General features: G+C 48.4%; 5 protein-coding genes across 5 annotated transcripts; 3 read left to right on the top strand and 2 right to left on the bottom strand.

Annotated features, from left to right (window-relative positions):
- Positions 1-124: 124 nt before the first annotated feature.
- Positions 125-4,584, bottom strand: LHYA1_G000540 (Uncharacterized protein; the record flags this gene model as incomplete). The annotated part of the gene is made up of 4 exons (XM_031145532.1): positions 125-1,029; positions 1,075-1,961; positions 2,011-4,265; positions 4,444-4,584. Coding segments are annotated over 4 exons (4,188 nt in total), but the record flags the coding sequence as incomplete, so codon positions are not given.
- A 243-nt stretch (positions 4,585-4,827) lies between these two features.
- Positions 4,828-6,148, top strand: dpaL (Diaminopropionate ammonia-lyase; the record flags this gene model as incomplete). Its single annotated transcript, XM_031145531.1, has 3 exons — positions 4,828-4,854; positions 4,919-5,250; positions 5,311-6,148. The coding sequence occupies 3 exons, from the start codon at positions 4,828-4,830 to the stop codon at positions 6,146-6,148; spliced, it is 1,197 nt and encodes a 398-aa protein (XP_031009288.1).
- Positions 6,149-8,804: 2,656 nt separating this feature from the next.
- Positions 8,805-12,705, top strand: LHYA1_G000538 (uncharacterized protein; the record flags this gene model as incomplete). Its single annotated transcript, XM_031145530.1, has 3 exons — positions 8,805-9,797; positions 9,848-12,467; positions 12,518-12,705. 3 exons carry the CDS (start codon positions 8,805-8,807, stop codon positions 12,703-12,705), a joined length of 3,801 nt encoding a protein of 1,266 aa, XP_031009287.1.
- An 851-nt stretch (positions 12,706-13,556) lies between these two features.
- SAC6 (Fimbrin) lies at positions 13,557-15,732 on the bottom strand (the record flags this gene model as incomplete). Its single annotated transcript, XM_031145529.1, has 5 exons — positions 13,557-13,591; positions 13,658-14,640; positions 14,688-15,385; positions 15,440-15,650; positions 15,710-15,732. The coding sequence occupies 5 exons, from the start codon at positions 15,730-15,732 to the stop codon at positions 13,557-13,559; spliced, it is 1,950 nt and encodes a 649-aa protein (XP_031009286.1).
- Positions 15,733-16,365: 633 nt separating this feature from the next.
- On the top strand, positions 16,366-18,454 carry LHYA1_G000536 (putative esterase; the record flags this gene model as incomplete). Its single annotated transcript, XM_031145528.1, has 3 exons — positions 16,366-16,706; positions 17,366-17,509; positions 17,848-18,454. 3 exons carry the CDS (start codon positions 16,366-16,368, stop codon positions 18,452-18,454), a joined length of 1,092 nt encoding a protein of 363 aa, XP_031009285.1.
- Positions 18,455-19,260: the final 806 nt, after the last annotated feature.

Here is a 19,260-nt window from a genome sequence, read left to right as displayed (position 1 = left end):
AGAAACTCGAAGGCGATTCGTATCAGTGGAAAATTAGACACTTCAATAGAAATGCCCAAGCTTTTGTCTACTTTCGTGTGTCTGGCCAAATTGTCACAATCTACAGTTAATCTATGCCTGAAGTCTACGCCTGAAGCGCCATCTCCTCTCTGCTTCCATGACTCCCACCTTTCCACGAGTGCTTCGGGTCCACATTCTTCTTGATGTCCTTTGCCTCGCCAACCTTTCCCCATCCGCCACCACCAGGCGTACATACAATGATCCTCTCGCCTGCTTTCATAGCAGCAGTATTCTTCCCACCCATATTGATCCGCCGCTCCTCAAACACAGCTTCCTCGAGCTTCTCATCCGTGCCGTTGAGCATCTTGTCCGACCTCTCGGGATTACTCGTCTCCACTTTCCTCACCCAGATATTCAAGCCGCACTGTGCATCCTCGCCACCAGCGAGACCGTACGGGTGGTATACTCTCCGCTCACTCAAGATAGACACCTGCACGGGAATCCGGAACTCGATATCGCGTATCACTCCATCGCCACCGCGATGCTTGCCTGCGCCTCCGGAACCAGCACGCAGCGAGAACTCTCGCAGTATCACGGGATAGCGACGCTCGAATACTTCCGCGTCTGTGATGCGCGTGTTCGTCATATGTGTGTGCACGCCATTCGTGCCATCCCAATCCTTGCCGGCGCCCGAACCACCAGCAATGGTCTCGTAATACCCGAAGCCCTTCTGCTCTTTCTGTCCTTCGATGTTGCCCCCGAAGCCAAATGTCAGGTTATTGCAGTCCCCTTGGCTTGCAGCGCAAGCTTGGAATGCCTTAAGGATGACGTCCGTAACGCGCTGCGAAGTCAGGACGTTTCCGCCAACGACTGCTGCTTTGTCGGAGGGTGAGAGGAAAGATTTTGGTGGGATGAGGACTTTGATTGGTTTCAAGCAGCCTTGGTTTAGGGGGATGTCTTCCGAGATGAGACAGCGGAGACAGTAGATAATTGCACTGTAGGTTACTGCTTGAGGTGCGTTGGTGTTGGCTGTTTAGGTCAGCGAAAGTTCGGAATTGAGAGAGTTGAACATACCATAGACTTCAGGGCCTGTCCCATCAAAGTTGAAGACCGCCTCTCCCTTCTCGGCATCAATGGTAATCTTAAGCTTGATTGGGCTTCCGTCATCCATGTAGTCCACCGCCGAGAGATCCTGACCCTCAAATCGCTTGCTGACATCCTTCAGTAGATTCCGGACGCTCAGCTCGGCGTTTTTCTGAATGTTGATCATGTAAAAGTTGACAACCTCCTCTCCATACTCTTCAATAAGAGTAGAAATGAGATTGATGCCCTTCATATTACTCGAGATCTGGGCTTTCAAGTCGGAAATATTGTCAGCTAAACATCTTGTTCCGCTACATCCCTCATACTTGGCAGGTTCTTTCAAGAGGAGTTCTGTAATTCGATCCTCGTTGAATCGACCAGCACTAACAAGTTTCTCGGATTTGATCGCCGCTCCTTCTTGGTAGAGTTCTCGAGAATGTGGTGGCATGCTTCCAGGTAGAATCCCTCCAATATCAGCGTGGTGAGCTCTAGAGGCCACGTAGAATAGGATTTTCTTTCCGGCTTCGTCAAACGCTGGAGTGATGACGGTGATATCTGGAAGATGGGTTCCACCATATTCTGGGTGGTTTGAAACAATAACGTCTCCTTTGACCAGCTTTCCACGCCAGATCTCAGCTTGTCGTTTTACACATGTTGACATGGATCCCAGATGCACTGGAAGATGGGGTGCATTTGCCACTAGTCCGCCAGTCGAGTCGAAGAGAGCACACGAATAATCGAGGCGTTCCTTGACATTGGTGCTGACACTTGTCTTCTGAAGAGCTCTACCCATCTGTTCCGCGATGGCCATGAATCGATGGGCGAATATACTCAGCATAATGGGATCAACTTCTTTGGTGGTGTCTGGCTTCGATGACCTAGGAATCTTTAGTCATTGCATAAGTTCGAAGAAAAAGAAGCACTTACGCATCATTCAGTTCCTTCTCTCCAATGTTGATGACTACGTGGGTGTCAAGGATCAATGCCGCTGCACCAGGAGTAACGACGATGGTTTGAGTTCCATCTGCAAGAATTGCCGGGCCCTTGACCCTATCACCAACCTCAAGATCCTCCAACTTGTAGATCGGGGTATCATGTCGCTTGCCGTCAAAATATACCTTCGAACGCTTGTACTCCTTACCCCCAGACTTTACATCCTTTGGCTTGAGCGCCTTCAACTGCTGACCGACAGTCTTTCCAAGACCCTCAAAACTCTTTCCAATTCCACGAACTCTCACGTCATCCACAATTATATCTCTATCTGGCAATGTGAATCCAAACTCCTGTTGGTGCTGTTTTACGAATGCTTTTCCAAACGCCCATTCATCACCCCCAAACTCTTTTTCAACGTCTTCCTTCTCTGGTTTCACAACCATAAGTGCTGATTCTGTCCCACGGTACCGCATGTTCAAATACTCCTCATAAACGATCGAGCTGTTGTCAAATCCCTGCTCCTTCAGAGCTTCTCTTGACTTCTCTTTTAGCTCGTTGATCTTTTTCTTCAATTCGTCCTTGACCCCACCATCAGCCCAGACTTTAGATTCCGGTTCTTGTCTCTCGTCGACGACATCCGCCAACGCCATTCCATATGCTGAGAGTACAGATGAGTATCTATGAACAAGGATTTGTCGAATCCCAAGGCTCTCAGCAATTGCCACAGCATGTTGCCCACCAGCACCGCCAAAAGTCGCCAGGCGATGCTTTGACGTATCATGACCTTTAGCTTCAGTCAGTGACCGAATTGGTCTCGTCATGGTCTCATTAGCGACAGTCAAGAAACCATATGCCACCTCGTCAGCGCTCATATTTTTGCCAGTTTCCTTGTTGATTTTCTCGGTGAGCTCCTTTAAAAGTTTCTCACTTGCTTGAACATCAAGGCCCTCATTTTCTTTCTTCCCGAAGATTTTGGGGAAGAAGTCAGGCAGTAGGCGACCCAGGAAAAGATTCGCGTCAGTAACAGTGGCTGGACCTCCTTTCCGGTAGCAGGCTGGACCTGGATGTGCACCGGCTGATTCTGGGCCAACGACGAACAACCCATTTTTGAAGAATAGACGCGACCCTCCGCCAGCAGCGACAGTATTTATGTCCAACTGAGGAGACTGGATGGTAACGCCAGCAGTGGTCGTCTCAAAGACATGCTCGTATCTTCCAGAGCCGTATCTCGAGACATCGGTAGAAGTTCCACCCATATCGAATCCAATCACCGGGGTCTTAGTCTCAGCATCATACGAGGTTAGTGCATATCCAACTACACCTCCAGCTGGGCCTGAGAGAATTGCCTTCAGCCCAGAAAACTTGTCCACATCCACTAAACCGCCGTCACTCTGCATAAATTCACACCTCGCTCCCTTTGCTCCTTTCTCATTCTTCACACTCTCCGTTCCCAGACCACCTTCAAATCCCCTTTGGAAGCCCGCAATGTACTTTTTGATGGCTGGGGTGAGATATGCATCGGCACATGCAGATGTTGCTCTTGGAACCAATTTTATCATTGGCATCAGCTCATGACTTAGAGAAACGTGCTGGAATCCGATATCTCGGGCTATCGTGCCTACCAATGCCTCGTGGTTTGGAAACGTATATCCATGCATCAAGCATACTGCTATGCTTCTGATTCCTTTGTCATAAACGACCTGCAACTGTTCTCGAATCGTGTCCTCGTTTGGTCGTTGCAATACCCGGACAGCTTCGGAAGAAAGGCCTCGGACAAGCTCCGCATCCCCAGATTCCGAATTATGTTGCTCGACTTTGGTAACATTCCGTTCTGGATCCTCCGCATAGTCCTCAAGAGTAACCCTCTCGTTGATCTCAACCACGTGCTCATAGAGAACATCCGGCTTCTTAATCGCAAGATCAAAGATCCTGGGCCTGGACTGATTACCAATCTCCAAGCAATCCTTGAAGCCCTTCGTCACAACCATAGCAATCTTCTCCCCCTTTCGTTCTAGCAAAGCGTTTGTGGCAACAGTTGTTCCCATTCGTATCGACTCAATCTTCGACGTATCAAGGGGCTCGCCCCTTGGGATCTCCTTCTTGAGGAATTTGGACATGAGCCGCCGAATTCCTTCCAAGGGAGCGTCTTCGTAATTGGAAGGATCTTCGGAGAGGAGTTTGATGATTACGTCGTCCTCCATCTTGCCTGTGCCTGGGTTTCCGACGCAATCCGTGAAGGTTCCACCACGCTTGGGACATTGTTAGCTCTTCATTCAAGTACTAATCGAATAGGTATTATCTATTTCGCTTGTAAATGAAAAGACAACGAGACAAAACTGGTTAAGAGGAAGCACTGCTGATGTACACTAGGAAAATTGGCATGGCAAAACATATTCCAAAAGCAAGACAGGGGGTTAAGAAGCTCACGTCTATAGCAATGCGGATGCCCCGCTCTTGCGTTTGTGAAGCCATTTTGATGGCGAGATGTAGGAATTGGCTGAAGATTTCAATGCGTATAACAGATAAAGTAATCTTCGCAAACTTGAACAGCAAGGTTTCCCTCAAACTCCTACATTCGCATACTTAAGTACGTTTTGTTCAGGAACTTGCGCGGAGTTGATCCGCCGTGACAATGTGAAATCAATAACCCTGGAGCGGTCTAATACGGCAGTATGTCCCAAAGTGGGATGGCAAAGTGGGTTCTAAACACGTGATGGTAGTTTTCTGACCGAAGTCCAGTCTTGAAGGGCGCAAGTGATGATGTGGGAGTAGATCCCACCACTGCTTAACTATGGATTATAGATCTCAGACATGACATTTCTCACACACGAAGTCTGGGTCTGAAGGCTTGCTTCACCTCAAAGCAAGCAAGTATTGTTTCACTCCAAGCATATATTCTTAGTCCACTCTGCGAGTCTGCGTTCAACATTCAATCATGTCTTCTAAGATGTTTATTAATATGAAGCAAAGTTCTCCGATGGCTCTTCCAGCACCCAATCCAAAAGTTGGAGCTTTCCACCGAACACTCCCTCACTATGGCTACACCCCCCTTGTCTCTTTGCCTGAGGTAGCCAAAGAACTTGGCATTGGCCATCTTCTCCTCAAGGACGAAGGCTCTCGGTTGGGACTTCCTGCTTTCAAGATCCTTGGAGCTAGTTGGGCAACGGTTCAAGTAATTTCAAAAATACTCAAGCTTGGGTCCCCAGAACGACCCAACGGGGCGTTGTCTTCAACGTAATACTCTCCTTTTGCGGATTAAAATGTCTCAAGTTAGCTGATAACTCGAGAGTCTAGGTCGGGAGTTTCGTTGGAGAACATTGCAAAAGCAGCTCAAGAGGCTGACTTTACTCTATATGCAGCGACAGATGGCTCCCACGGGCGTGCGGTCTCTCGAATGGCGAAATACCTTGGTATCAAAGCAACAATACTGGTCCCCAAATTTGTTGACAGGCATGTTATAGCCAACATTCAGTCTGAAGGGTCGACGGTAGAGGTCTGTAATGGAGACTATGATCAGACCGTGCTTGCAGCCAAACGGGCTGCTGAAGAGCACCCGGATGGAAAAGGTCTTCTGATAAGTGACACTCCTTTAGAGTTTGGAGACGAGACGGCGCATTGGATCGTCGATGGGTACCAGACCATTTTCGATGAAATTGAGGAGCAGGTTGTTGGTATCAGCAGCGGGAAGGCTATTACTCATGTGATAATACCCGTTGGGAGCGGAAGTCTTGCTACAGCTGCGGCAATTTTCTTCTCCAGGAAGTTAGTCAAACCGATTATCATAACTGTCGAGCCAGAAGCTGCACCCTGCCTGAAGGCAAGTCTTGAAGCGGATAAGTCAACGACTGTAGATGTTGGATACAGTATCTGTACTGGAATGTGCTGTGGGACATTGTCGGCAAATGCCTGGCCAATACTGAAGGAGTGTGTAAATATTGCGCTGACGGTGGATGATTTGAAAGTGGACGAGGCCATTGTGGACCTCCGTAGGTATGGTGTGCACTCGGGACCTTGTGGTGCAGCAAGTCTTTCCGCTGCAAGACAGTTACTGGGAACTGAAAGCTTCGATTCGAAATCCATTGTGTTAGTTCTTTGCACTGAAGGAGCAAGGTCATATGAGCTGAAAATTTGAAGTTCCACCGCTTCGTGTATAATGCAATACAAGACGTATACGAAGTAATAAAGTTAATTCTAGACAGAAATGAACTATGCATCAATTACGCCGTTACACAAATAATCTCAGCAGGCAACGGAAACACCCACTCAGGTTTAAAGCCCATACAAAGGTTTCGAAGTACAGGCAATTGATATAATCAGCCTCTTTCTGACATAGTGACATAAGACCGGCGGATGAAGTCCATCTAGATGCCACTGACCTTTGTATCGCTTGATTGTTTTGGCTAATGCTACCAGCCGGGTCCCGAGACATGATAAATCATACCCACGTGACTTGTTCGTTTTGTTTCGAGAGTGCTTTGGATTTGTTTCTTCTTATCGGAATAATTGAGCCCGGCCTTGGACTTCGGCCGACACTGTCGCAGAGCAAGAAGGCTGAGACATTTGTGGTTCGAAGGCCCCTTGAAATATGGCCTTGCCTAGATGATTTGAAGTACGATGACGAAAAACAAAAAAACACAATTCGAGGGGGTTGTACAGTACATGCTTATGTCTTACAAGTATGCCAAGTAATACATAAAATACCTTCCAGCTCGTTGGTTTGGTCGGCGAATCTCTTGTTCGAATAGACCACGGGTGATTGATACGACGTCGTTTAAAATGCATACCGGTAGATTAATTCATGAGTGTTTGTACCATTTGACAGATCACCGACTCTTAAAAGATGGTCGGGAACAGCTCATCAGATAGAGGTACCGTCCACCTAGAAATGGCTTGCAGGAATGCCAGGAACGTATCAATCGTTCCTGCATATGCAGTGGCACTATCAAGATACCGCCGCAGCTGTTCCGATGCATTGAGAGTACGATTAATGATGGGATGAGAACTAGAAGGCGATCTGAGCGACTTCCAATATAAGAATTCAGGGCGACTAGGTATGCGCCTTCATGTTGCTGGGCCACATCGCGAGGACTACAGTACCTCATTTTCACGCGACGGATTTGGCAGATCAATGTGAAGAGACGGCGTAAAGCCAAAGCCACGCTCCCGGGATCTGACAACGGTTTTCTGTAAGCTGCATATTGAAGTTGGAAAAGGCAACACGCGAGTAGGGATACTTGGTATGAGGATCAATATGATACTTTGTATGCTTGCGCAAGTTGATAGGATTCGGGATGAAACTGACGGAGATGTGAGTAGAGGTACTATACCGTGGCGTTTATTCTAGAGAATCTAAGGATATACACCGTACCGGCACTGGAGTAGAGCAAAATAATGCTGAGCCCGTCGAGAAAGTCAGAAAGTTTAGCCACCGAGATTTAGTAAATAGCATCTACCGTCGAACCCGATTGGGGTTGTTCTGGCTCTGATCCTGCACCCAGCAAAGGCAGGAGAGCAATAAGGCAGCAGGCGGTCTGTACGAGTACGGCGAGAAAAAGGGGTAGTGCTAGTGGAGCTATTTGAAGTAGTCGGTGGTGAGGGCTCGAATGTGTATTGTTTATCATTTAGGACCGACAATTTGAATACAAAAGGCAAGACTAGAAGTGAAAGGAAGAATATGACACACGGGAAGAATAAATAGTATCTTCTTCTCTTCACACTCCGGACTCAGTACTGTACTGTATGTAGTCTGTAGTAGATGGCGGCCCCTTCCCTCGGTAGTAGCGGCGTTGCATCCAAATCAAATCAGTCGGGCCATTTATCCTTCTGGGTCATTCTTCTTCTTTGGGGAACCCGACACTGGAACTGGACTGCAATTGGACTGGGACGCAATTGGTACCGAAGGAAGTCATTATTACTGCGACTTCATCATATGGTACTGTGCACAGCATCTTTTACGACTCCTTATTCCGTACTGTACTGTACTCTACGAAACCCTTCCACTCCCCTCCTTTCCCCTCCCCTCTTCAGCACTACCGCCATCGGCCCCTGTGAGGTGAAGCGCTTGATGTCCGTCACATTTCTGGAGCCCCGTTTGTGTTCATCGCCTACCTACGCAAAGGTGCCAGTGATTAGGGAGAGCGGCTGCAGAACTTGAGCGCATCGACCACTTCTACTTCCATTTCCACTTCCACCTCCACCTCCGCTTCCTGGCGCTGGAAACAATTCGAATCCGGATCTGAGTCCTCAAATCCCCGACTTGGTCTACTCAATGTACGCGCCGCGCCGTTTGGAATAATACATCACAGGACAGTTCTACGAATCTCTCGCCATTTTCATCCGAAAGGTCTCGGGGTCGCGCATATCGCGGAAAGCTACCTACTCTACCTTGCATCGAATTCTCGACAGGACTCGAGTCGACTTGAGAGGCTCGCAGAGCAGAGCAGGGCCAAAGTCTACAAGATACACGATTGTTGACCGACTGATACTTTACGTCTGACAGATTGCGCCTTTTAAACTTTGAATAAGTAGGGTACATCCCGGATAGGCAGCCTCTCGCGCGGGGGTGATATTTTCTTTTCTCTGGCAACACAACGCCCCACGCATTCTCGTATGATATAGCCAGAACCAGAATCAGAGCAGCAAACAGGTGGCAACGAGTGGGAATTCGAACTGTATAGACTGGCCCTTCGAGGCGCAATTGTCAATCGCGGTCGACCTCCAATTAATGGAGAACTCCATTCCGGCCCTATTGACGTTAGCGACAGGGGAATCAAACACCTTGATACAGCATGGACTCCCCCTTCCATCCTTCTAGACAATCGTCCAGCAATTTCAATAACCACAACAATTTCGCATTCCCAGCAGAGCCGCCGCAAAGCCGTGGGCACGCTGTGCTTTCGCAAAGTCCTTTTCAGAATGCATCCCCACCTCGACGGGCGCCTGTGACTACGACCTCGACTTCGAGCACCTCACCCGAATCTCGACGACCCGCGGCGCATGCGCATCGACGTTCGAATAGTCTGACTGGTATGAACCAAGGCGTGGGAAATCTCAATCGCTGGTCTAAATCCTCAGTCTCCAGCGCAGGCAGCACCCAACCCACGCATAAAAGATCCAATTCCGCACGGAGAGTGTCATTGTCTGGCTCGACTACTTTCCTACTGGGTGCCGATACTACCTCACCCCCAAGAAAGTTGCATAAGCACCGCCCATCCACCGCGATTTCACCGCAGTCTCAATTTGCGCGCTCGAATTTGGATTCGACTCTTACACTTCCGCCCATCCTTACCCTGCCGAGTTTGCAGACGTCGGTGAACAATTCCTCTCCATTGACTGGCCCTACAACTCCTTCGCCATCGACTGCTGCAATACTATCAGCTGCTGTGCGTACGACTGTGCCGGACTATTTTGGGAGGGCTTGGGATGAATCAGCACCAAGGGGTTTTGCGGCGAATATAGATCCGGCAGCTGCTGTATCACTCGACGTGGAAAACGATAAACCCCCGGTAGGAGAAAGACTGAGATCCCGGAAGGGCCATTCCAGGAGTAGTGACCAACCTGGAAAGGGTAGTAGTAGCACAAACTCGAACGGAAATTTCAAGCAGCCCTCTCAGAAAGCCATGCTTTCCAAAGCTCTCCAGAAGGCGAATACGGCCGTATTGCTTGACAATGCGCAAAACTTCGAGGGTGCTATGCATGCGTATTCAGAGGCCTGCGCGCTGTTGCAGCAAGTAATGATCCGCAGCTCTGGCGACGAGGATAGGCGGAAGTTGGAAGCAATTGTAAACTGCCCTACCTTGGATGTTATAGATTGGCTTGCTAACATATGCAGCGCAACACTTATACAAGCCGAATCAGCGAATTGAAGAAGATCACGCCTGAACTGCTAGATGACGGTAGCAAAGCATTGCCCCAAAGACCTGAAAGTGAAGGGCGTAGAGTTGAGGAGCTCACACTGCAGGATGAGGACGAGGAACCTGCAATCATCGAAACTGCAACCGTGACGAGGATTGTGAACGATCAGTCCTACATTACTGAACCCGACCAAGCTAGATCAGTACCAACTTCACATCTACCGGCACGGAGAGAGTCTTTATTACCATCCGCATTGGGATCAATGCCATACCGGGGAAATAGCGCATTTAGTGAATATGACAGGTCACAGTCTAAATCTCCTATGAAAATGCGCATAAAGGAGACTAACAGCAACCTTGCTCCACCTATGGAGAGCCTTTACATGCCTCCACCACTTTCTCCACGCCGTCCAACGTCTCCCATGAACCATGCGCCTCAAACTAATCATACGAGGCAACATTCGTCTGATCTATATACTCAGACAGATCCTGGAGCTTCTCCATCGAGAGGGCATACGAGAGCGCCAAGTAATGAATCTATGTCATGGTTAGACACCATCGACGAGTCTAGCGGTTCTACTGCTTCCTCGGTTCATTCCAGGACATCTTCCTTGGGAGTACGAAGGAAGCGTATTCGAGCAGCTAGCGGTGCTACAGAGGCGGAATTTGATGCTGCCCTAGATGCTGCTGTTGAGGCGGCTTACGATGATGGCTTTGAACCGATGGGAGGGTCCGCAGTGAATCGTTTTGATTATGATGATGATGATGAGATTGTTGCGAACGTCCGACGAAAAGTGGAGTTGGCAAAAGAAAGGGTACGTCAAAGCGAGCGTGAAGCTGCTATTCAGGATGCACGGGACCGAGAACGCAAACGATTGCTTCTACAAGAACAAGCACCACAGAATACTTTTGAGGATGAGTATGACAACGAGTCCGAAGAGGAGGAGCGAATGCTAGAGGAGATGACTAGAGAGTATGTGATGGATGATTTTGAGTTTGGCCTGCAGTCCAAGTCGGCATTACCTCGAGGGTCCGATTCTAGTGAGTTTTCGGGGCGGACTTGGAACAGTTCAATTGGATCGAATCCGACTACAGCCGGTACAACGCTGTCAACCGTGGCCGAAACATCGATACCGAAACTACCCATACTTCAACCGTCAAATTCAAATTCAAATTCTATCCATCCGCCCCCAGCTCAAGCATTACCCCCACCCCCACCGCCGAATCCCGCGCCACAGCCGATAGCTATCACTTCGAAAGGTGTTCGAAGTCGGCGACTTTCTGGTCAGAATGCAAAACTTCTCAAGATTGAGACTACCTCAAAAACGTCAAATGGAGCTTTAACACAGCCTCCATCAATGCCTCCACCAAAAGTCCCTGAGAGCAGTTCCGTGCCCATTCAACCGAAAACTGCAGGTTTTCCGCAACAGCGACCAGCCGCAGCGTCAATTTCTGGGCGCCCACCCATACCCCAAGTTATTCGACAGGCTTCCTCTCCTCTCCCTGGCCCACATCCTGCCGATATCCAAGCGCCCCCAACCCCTACACTCACGCAATTCACGCAACTGACACAAACCTCCACGAATGAGACTGATGTCTTACCTCCCTCCCCAGCTCGTGCCCAATCCAGAGCAGGTATTCGTAAAAACTTTTCTTCGTCCAGTTTGAAGACTATGAAGGGTCGGAACTTGTCGGTATCCGTCATTGATGACGGGTCTGATATCTCACCAAACACCCCGAATTCGAGTTTCAACTCCAGGGACATGAATGGCAGACTGCCTGCTGTTCCAACCTTGCCAACGCCAATCTCAGCCGCTTTTAAGGACAAGGGAGCACCATCGGGAGGATTGTACTTGTTCGATAGCGATATACATTCCCCTAATAGCCCTGGTTCACCTAATCCTCTTAGTGCGGGTGCGCCTATACCTTTAGAGCCCTGCCCTACCGAGTTTCTACTTCGCCCTTTCTGGCTTATGCGAGCCCTCTACCAAACCATCGCACATCCTCGTGGTGGCTATCTATCTACCAAACTCTTCGTTCCACGTGATGTGTGGCGAGTCAAAGGAGTCAAGCTTAGGAATGTTGAAGACAAGATTTTGAGTTGTGATTACCTTACCGCGGCTCTCATGAAACTGGCCAAGGTCGATACATTCGATGCCGATGCTGTGCTAGAGGAAATGCAGTCGTTGGAAGGTATCCTGGAGCAAGTTCAAGCGACGTTGACAAAGAAACTGGGCAACGAGGTTGGTGTCCAGGGGTCTGGAGGCATGTTCAAAGATGCACCTCCAAATGGTGACGCGGAAACTAGTACCACAGCGCCCAAGTCCGGAAGCATGTCGAGCAAGTCGTCTTCGTTTTCATGGCGAAGGTTAAGGTCGAAGAATTCGGGTGTTGGGCTATCAAATGCATATTCGAGCAAGACTACGCCCACGGATTTGCCAAAAGAGGGTTTGACCATGAGTACCCTACCTATGACCACAACTTCTGTGGCAAAGGTGCGGTTCGCCAAAAGAGACGTGAGCGAGGTACAATTCTCTGGCCCAAATGCGAACTACATGGGAGCGCTAGCGAGGCTCTTCGATGCCGCGCAAACCCTAGGTAAGGACTCGAGTCTTCTTTTGCCTGAAACCAAACTAACAGAACACCAGATCAAATCGCACGCCAAGTCGAAGACCCAGGGTTACGTCATGCAGACAAGACGCAAGTCGGTCTCGAGCTCTGCACCCGCCACGCCGCGGAATTCTTTGGTTTCTACATCTGCCGCTTCGTCCTAACCGACATTGGGCTACTTCTGGACAAGTTCATCAAGAGGGGGAGCGAATGGGTGCTTGTGTGATACCCTATTATATGTACAGTTGCTTTTGTATTTTGGCTACCTAGGAGCATATTCTCTCGCTATGATCCCCTTTATTTTATCTTTTTGGTATAGTTTTTTTTAGAGAAAGAAGCAACGACTTCACGAACCAGATGGCGCTTTTTATTTTGTTGGGAGGCATGTTTCTTCTGTTTGAGCTTGATTGATACCACACTTATATGTTATATGTTACGTCTGCCTGAGCTGAGCGGCATTTGTATAGCAAGCAAGCGAGCATGGCGTGGATGAACTTGGGTCTTTTCTATAGAAAGAAGACTTGCTGAAGTTGCTGTATATTGAAAATAGAGAGCAATGAGGAATGTGCTACTGTTGCACGTTCATTATCATGTATGAAGTCTTGTTGTGGTTAATGATTGTGATTGATGATTAATAATTGACCGTGCAGTTGTGCTGAAAAGCCGCCATGATCAGTCAAATGTGATTCCAGTGTGCTGAACAAGCGTATCACTCCCGTAAAGCGCTTCGAGATCCAAGCAGTTGTATCAACGGGAGCTAAGGAAGACCGACTATCGAAGCGCCGATTTCTAGTATATACGGTTCAAAGCTGCAAGAATTCGTAAAGGCCCAGGGGAATAAGTCAATGCAGGCATTACGTTCACAAAAAGTTGCCTCTGACCCTGCGGATAAGCCGAGCTGCTCGACAGATTAGGAGAAGTTTAGAAGCTAGTAATCACACGTTTCACTCGGAGATTTTCTCACAAGACATCATATATATAGATTGATCTTCTTATTGCTCATAGCCCTTGTAGGCCCCTTTAGAAAAGACTTTTCCTGTTGTATCATGCCGCCCCGCCTAAAGCATACACTTACACTCACTGCATCTTCTCATGCGTCGCCATCAGTGAACCTGTCAGAAAATTAGTATAGATCTCAGATAACAGTCTATAGCAGAGGATGTGAATAATAAGCTTACCAATGAAAGTAGTAACCAGACGACTCCGAACCTGGCAAATATCCTCAGGTACCAACCAAATCGTGGCACCCATCTTTCTTGCAATACTAATGCTGAGCTTGGCGTTCATGTAGGCGTCATCATCTGATTTTCCTGGTGTGACTAATTCGTAGTCGACATAGCTGCTCTTCATTCCATTCAAGACATCCAGAAGGTAGACTCCGGTACCGATGGTCGAGTCCTTGAATGAGCGGATGGCGGAGCTCTTGCCGCCTTTTCGAACCATCTCATTCGCCCATTTGACCATCTCGGCATCTGAGATTTCGCGCTTTCCTAATCGCTGTGCTAATGCGGAAAGTGTCTCTGATATATCCTTGCGCATAAGTTGCCAGACTAGACCCAACGTCAAAGTACGTTGCCCATCTGTGATATCTGCACCTTGAACACCAACCAGCGAAAAGCGGTTTTGCTTGCCAAGCTCAATAGCATAGTTGGTGTTCTCGACGGCCTTGAATCTTGACATCTCGTTTCCATTTGTTGGAACCTTGTTTACATGTCGCCAGTTCACAGACCCTTTTACTACTTTGTCGTAGGCCTGTAGGAGAACAGTGCCGTCCCGTAAATCATCGTATAGAGAGTTGACTGAAGGCTGGACATCAAGACTGTTGAGCCACAGAGTAAAGACTCTTGCTTCTCGCTCACCCTCCGCATCGAAATCGTCCACCTGAAGTTTCTCTTCTTCAGTGATGGGATCTAATGCTGGGTGAGTGTTGAACAGGTTTGCAACAAAGGCCAAATTCAACTTTGGATTTCCAGCTACAAGGGACGTAGGCGTCAAGAACTTTCGGCAGCCAAGCGCGTCTGCATTTTGCAATACCTCTTCCGCTCTCTGGTGAAGATCTCTAGTCTGTAGTGGGCCACGTGTGCAGCTCTCTGGAGCAATCTGGGCAAGCAAGACGGTATAATTCTCTGCATCCTTTACATCGGACGAGAAATTTGCTACCCTGAGAAGAGTTAGCTGAATTCTACTTCTATAGTCGTTTATGCATACCTGCGAGGCCAATTTGCCGCTTTCAGGTGATAGTTCACCCACCGGAGCAGAATTTGCTCCGGGGGTAATCTCAGAAACTGTTCCAGAGTCTCGTCCTCTTCAAGCAGTCTGTATAATTCTGGGTGCAGTTTGATATCGATTTTTCCTAGTAACCCTCTTCGGATGACCTGCCAAATTAGACCTAGAATGAGATGCTCCCGAACTTCAATAATATCTCCGCTTCCAATATTGACAACAGAGCACCCGATACCCTTTGCAGATTCGATGACGATGTTGTTATTCTCCGACATGTGGAAAGCATTAAGCTTCTTGATTTTCTTCCCTTCGCGATTGAGGACACGCTCATCGATCGTGTCCGGAACCGAGTCATTGATCAGCTTAGCTAACACAAGTCCATCCTTGCACTCGTCGAACATCTGGAAGGTATCTGTTGGGAACGGCAAACGTGATCCAATGTCCGGATCACCGGCCAGGACCGCGTTGATGTGACGGGTGAATTCGGTTCGCTCATCTTCGTTAATGGTATGGGTGACGTTCGAAGAAGATCCTTGGACTTGAATTCGTCCACTGACACTTCCCTTGGAAGCATGCCCACCACCACCTGTTTGCTGAGATACCAGTCCACCACGCGCTGGAGATTGCGGGCCAGTCGACATGCGCTGTTGGGCGGGAGAGGACTCGCGGAGCTTCGATACAAGCTGGAAGACGAAATTAGTTCATGGATTAGACACAAGTGCTCAGGGCCAATTTACCCCAACATAGTCATCTAATTCGACTCTCCTGGAGGAGTCCAACTCGACTTCCTTCAAGGCCTGTCTAACCACATCGTACGGCTGTCTTTCGCTGGTCTGAGTGGCCTTGATGGCAGCAGCTTCATCTATGTAACCTTTATCGTCGACATCGAGTTTTCGGAAGGCATCTTGCAAGCCAAAGATCTCATCTTGCTTGAACTGAGGGTACTTCCTAAGCCGCGTGTCAGAAAGGATCAAATATGCGCATCTGTCTAAGACTCCTCAACTTACCTCTGAAGCTTGATTACGTTCATTCTGGCGGAGGAGCCAGTAGGGCAGATACAGTTGCGAGGCTCGGAATTGGGGTGAGTTGTTTATTGTTGGTGGTGGGGAGATGATGGAGAATGCGCCGAAAGAGGGGCAGGAAGAGGGGCAGGATAGATCGGTCGTTAAACGGCTGCTACTGCATAAGATTGATGTCGCCAGAGAACGAGTACGATAACCCGCGACAGTCAAAGGCGATGAATGGATTGGAAAGGGAAAAGGATACGACCGATATGGGATGCAGGTAAGGTAGTTGAAGGACAAGGAAAGTACCATCGCGCTGCTGCCCAACTCCCATTCGCTTGGCGACTGACAGATTTGACCCCGCCACCATCGATTTCGTCAGCCTTCCATCTTGCAGTCATAGTAACTATTTTACAACTATTCTCCCCTTTTAGACAGCACTTCGAAACTCGGCCCGGCCGGCGAATTCCTGGAGCCTCCTCCTCCTCCCTTCTTACGAGCAAATTCAACCATCCACAGCCTCTAAAACGCCACGACTAATCCAACAGTGCCCAAGGATTTACGCTGCAGCCTGACCCCGACCTCCCATCTTGCCCTCGCTGACGACAATCACCGATCGCATCCACGTCACACAATTCAGGCATCTGTCTGAAGACATAATGGCCTCTACAACCGAATTGGATCATGTCAAGGCCGTATGGCAGCATATGCGGTCGAACAGTCCTATTTACAACTTCCTGCTGTCAGAATTGGAGGTTGTATCGGCCACTAAGGGATCCGTCACTTCGCATCTCACCCTCGGCCCAAAACAAATGAACAGCTCGGGGACAATCCATGGAGCAGTGAGTGCTGCCATTGTCGATATGAGCGGAGGGTTGGCCATTTGTTCTCACGGACTCGAAAAGTCAGGAGCCAGTATAGACATTCATGTCACGTATATCGGACAAGCTCACGTTGGCGAGACGATTGCGATCGAGTCCACTGCAAACAAAGTTGGGAGGTCTATGGCTTTCACTACAATCCGAATATGCAAGCTCGTGGATGGAAAACCAGGGCCTTTGGTGTCTACCGCATCGCATACCAAATACATACAAAACGTCCAGCCCCGGGCCAAACAATGAAGGGGAGGGTAGTTAAAATACAATATGCTGCAAGAGTCCGGTTGGGTCTGTAAGGGTGGAGAAGGATTGCAGTTGTGATTCTTTTTATTATCTCCCTCTATAAGAGACATTCCGACTCTAGTTCTCTGAAGCATTTTCTTGGGAGGGAACAATATTATCGTGGGATGACTACGCCATCTTCTTTGAGCCTGGCATAGCCATCACTCTCTTTGAATGCTCGGGCTCACTCTGAGGGCGGAGAACAACTCCTTTGCTTTAGCTTCAGATGCCTGTCCATTATATAACGATAACGATATGGGTAATTCGTAAAGGGTAATTAGTTATAGAAATAGAAATAGACTTCCTCATAATGGATCAGTAAATTTGATTGATTTTGTAAATGTAACATTTTCCCACTGCGGCAAATTCTATAAAGGGGGGCGGATATCAAGCGAGGAAAATTTTGGTTCCCCGAAAAATATGTTTTGCTCCCTTTTTATTATTCCACATCAAGGTAATCAACGCGGAACATATAGCCACAATCCCTGATACTCACCAGAATGGAGACTTGCAAGATCTGTGCCCAGGAGCTGAAAATTGAACTCGAGCCTGATGATTTCGACGAGGCTACTTCGTCGACTGTTGGGGCTGGACAGACGGCTCCTGATGATCTCCTCCTCACGTGTGGATGCCATTTTCACTGGTATGTTCATATTTCATGGTTCTTTCTCTGGTTTACTATTATTATCTGCTTGAAGAGCCGCGGGTTGTGAGGTCAAGCTCAAACGAGTGGTTGTAATTGTTTGGCTACGAGATTGATATTGAGCTAGGGGTTATATGTTTTGGGACAGAGAGCACTCGCTTTGGGGCAGTTCCTTCTATTGACCCCGCTAGGTCTTTAACATGATATGACCCGGATACTTGGTGACGGGATGTCATCGATGAATCCATAAATTTCCAGTTCTATGCAGCCTGAGAGCCTCTCTGTCCTCTTGCGGAGAGCTGTCCACTGAAGGACTATGTACTAACTCACCATTATAGGCAATGTCTTCTAGATGAATCACCACAGATCGCCATTTCCATGCTATGCCCTTCATGTTCTTCCATCATTTCAGGTGCAACTTCTGAGCAACCTCAAGTAATCACCCGATACCACAATGAAGGCGGAGTCCAAGAAAACCTTGACATACTCCCTCTCATCACGGAAGAAGCCTACCTAGATGCCAACCCAACCGCAAGACCAGCACGAGCATTTTTGACAATGTGTGCCGAAGGAGATGTAGCAGGAGTTGTTGAGCTCTTGAAAGCGATCGAAGAGGACAGAGATGAAGATGACATGTCACCTGCCGAACTGCTTCGGTACCAGGACCCGCTAGATGAGATGAAGACCGGTCTGCACATGGCAATCGAGAAGAACCAACAGGAAGCTGCGTGGTTGCTTCTTTGGCTTGCCTCGAGTCTACCTACAGCCGCCTTCCCGGACGAAGTTACTCAAGCTGCGCAGGTGATGAATGCGGGGAGGGAAACTGCGGACGCAGCGGATATCAGGAGTTTGCGGGATGTGCAGCATCGGACGGCCGAGGATTGGGCACAGAATATGGGAGGGGTATGGGCTGGTTTGGTTGGAGCAGGTGTTCTTAGGGGGTAGTTATTGATGGGGAAAAGATGCTGGGCTTGCTGTTAATGCAAGAGAGAGCTTATTGATACAGTAACACTATGAAGGTATTGATCGGGCTTGCTATGTTGATAAGGGGCTTGTAATAGGACAGACTTGTTACGAAGTAGAAGACCTGCAACCATGCCATGTCATGTCCATGTCCATGGTGTCGGTGTCGGTGTCGGTGTCGATAGGATCCCGCAAGGCAAGGCGAGGCGTCGTGGTGTGGCGTTGCGTTAGCCGCATGACTTATTAGGCCGGTACTTTCGGGGTTCTACTTCTAACTTCTGAGCCTTGCAGTGACATCATTTTTGGAGAAGGAAGGTTAGAAAGATTCAAAGTAAGAGAAGTTTACCGGCTGTGATACGGTTGTCGGCAGAATATACCACATAATATCAAAATAATTGCATGAATATATATAATATATATAAATACATGAACATGAATAATAAAGCGGATACCGGCACTAACCTAACTTAACCTAATCTTCAGGGGTGATCCCGAAACACATACATGCATTATTGTGCCGGATGGGCCGTGGCCGTGGCCGTCTTCCATTTTCCATCGCATCCATCCACGGATGAAAAGGTAACTCTTCGCATCCGGTACGTCCTGATGAATGAAATACGGTAATACTCTGTGCTGGCACATCCCTTATGGTCCATATATTTCCAAGTATCTAGTATGGTATGGCACGGTATTATGTTACGGTAAGTTCCAGGCCGATGACCGTCACCTCATAGCTTGAGCATCTACAATAATAAGCATTGCCTTCCACGCGCATCCGGAACTCTCTT

Source organism: Lachnellula hyalina, assembly GCF_007821495.1.
Source record: "Lachnellula hyalina strain CBS 185.66 chromosome Unknown contig00006, whole genome shotgun sequence".
NCBI classification, from domain to species: domain Eukaryota; kingdom Fungi; phylum Ascomycota; class Leotiomycetes; order Helotiales; family Lachnaceae; genus Lachnellula; species Lachnellula hyalina.
Note: the sequence above shows the minus strand (reverse complement) of the source record. Positions and strands in the feature narration are given on the sequence as shown.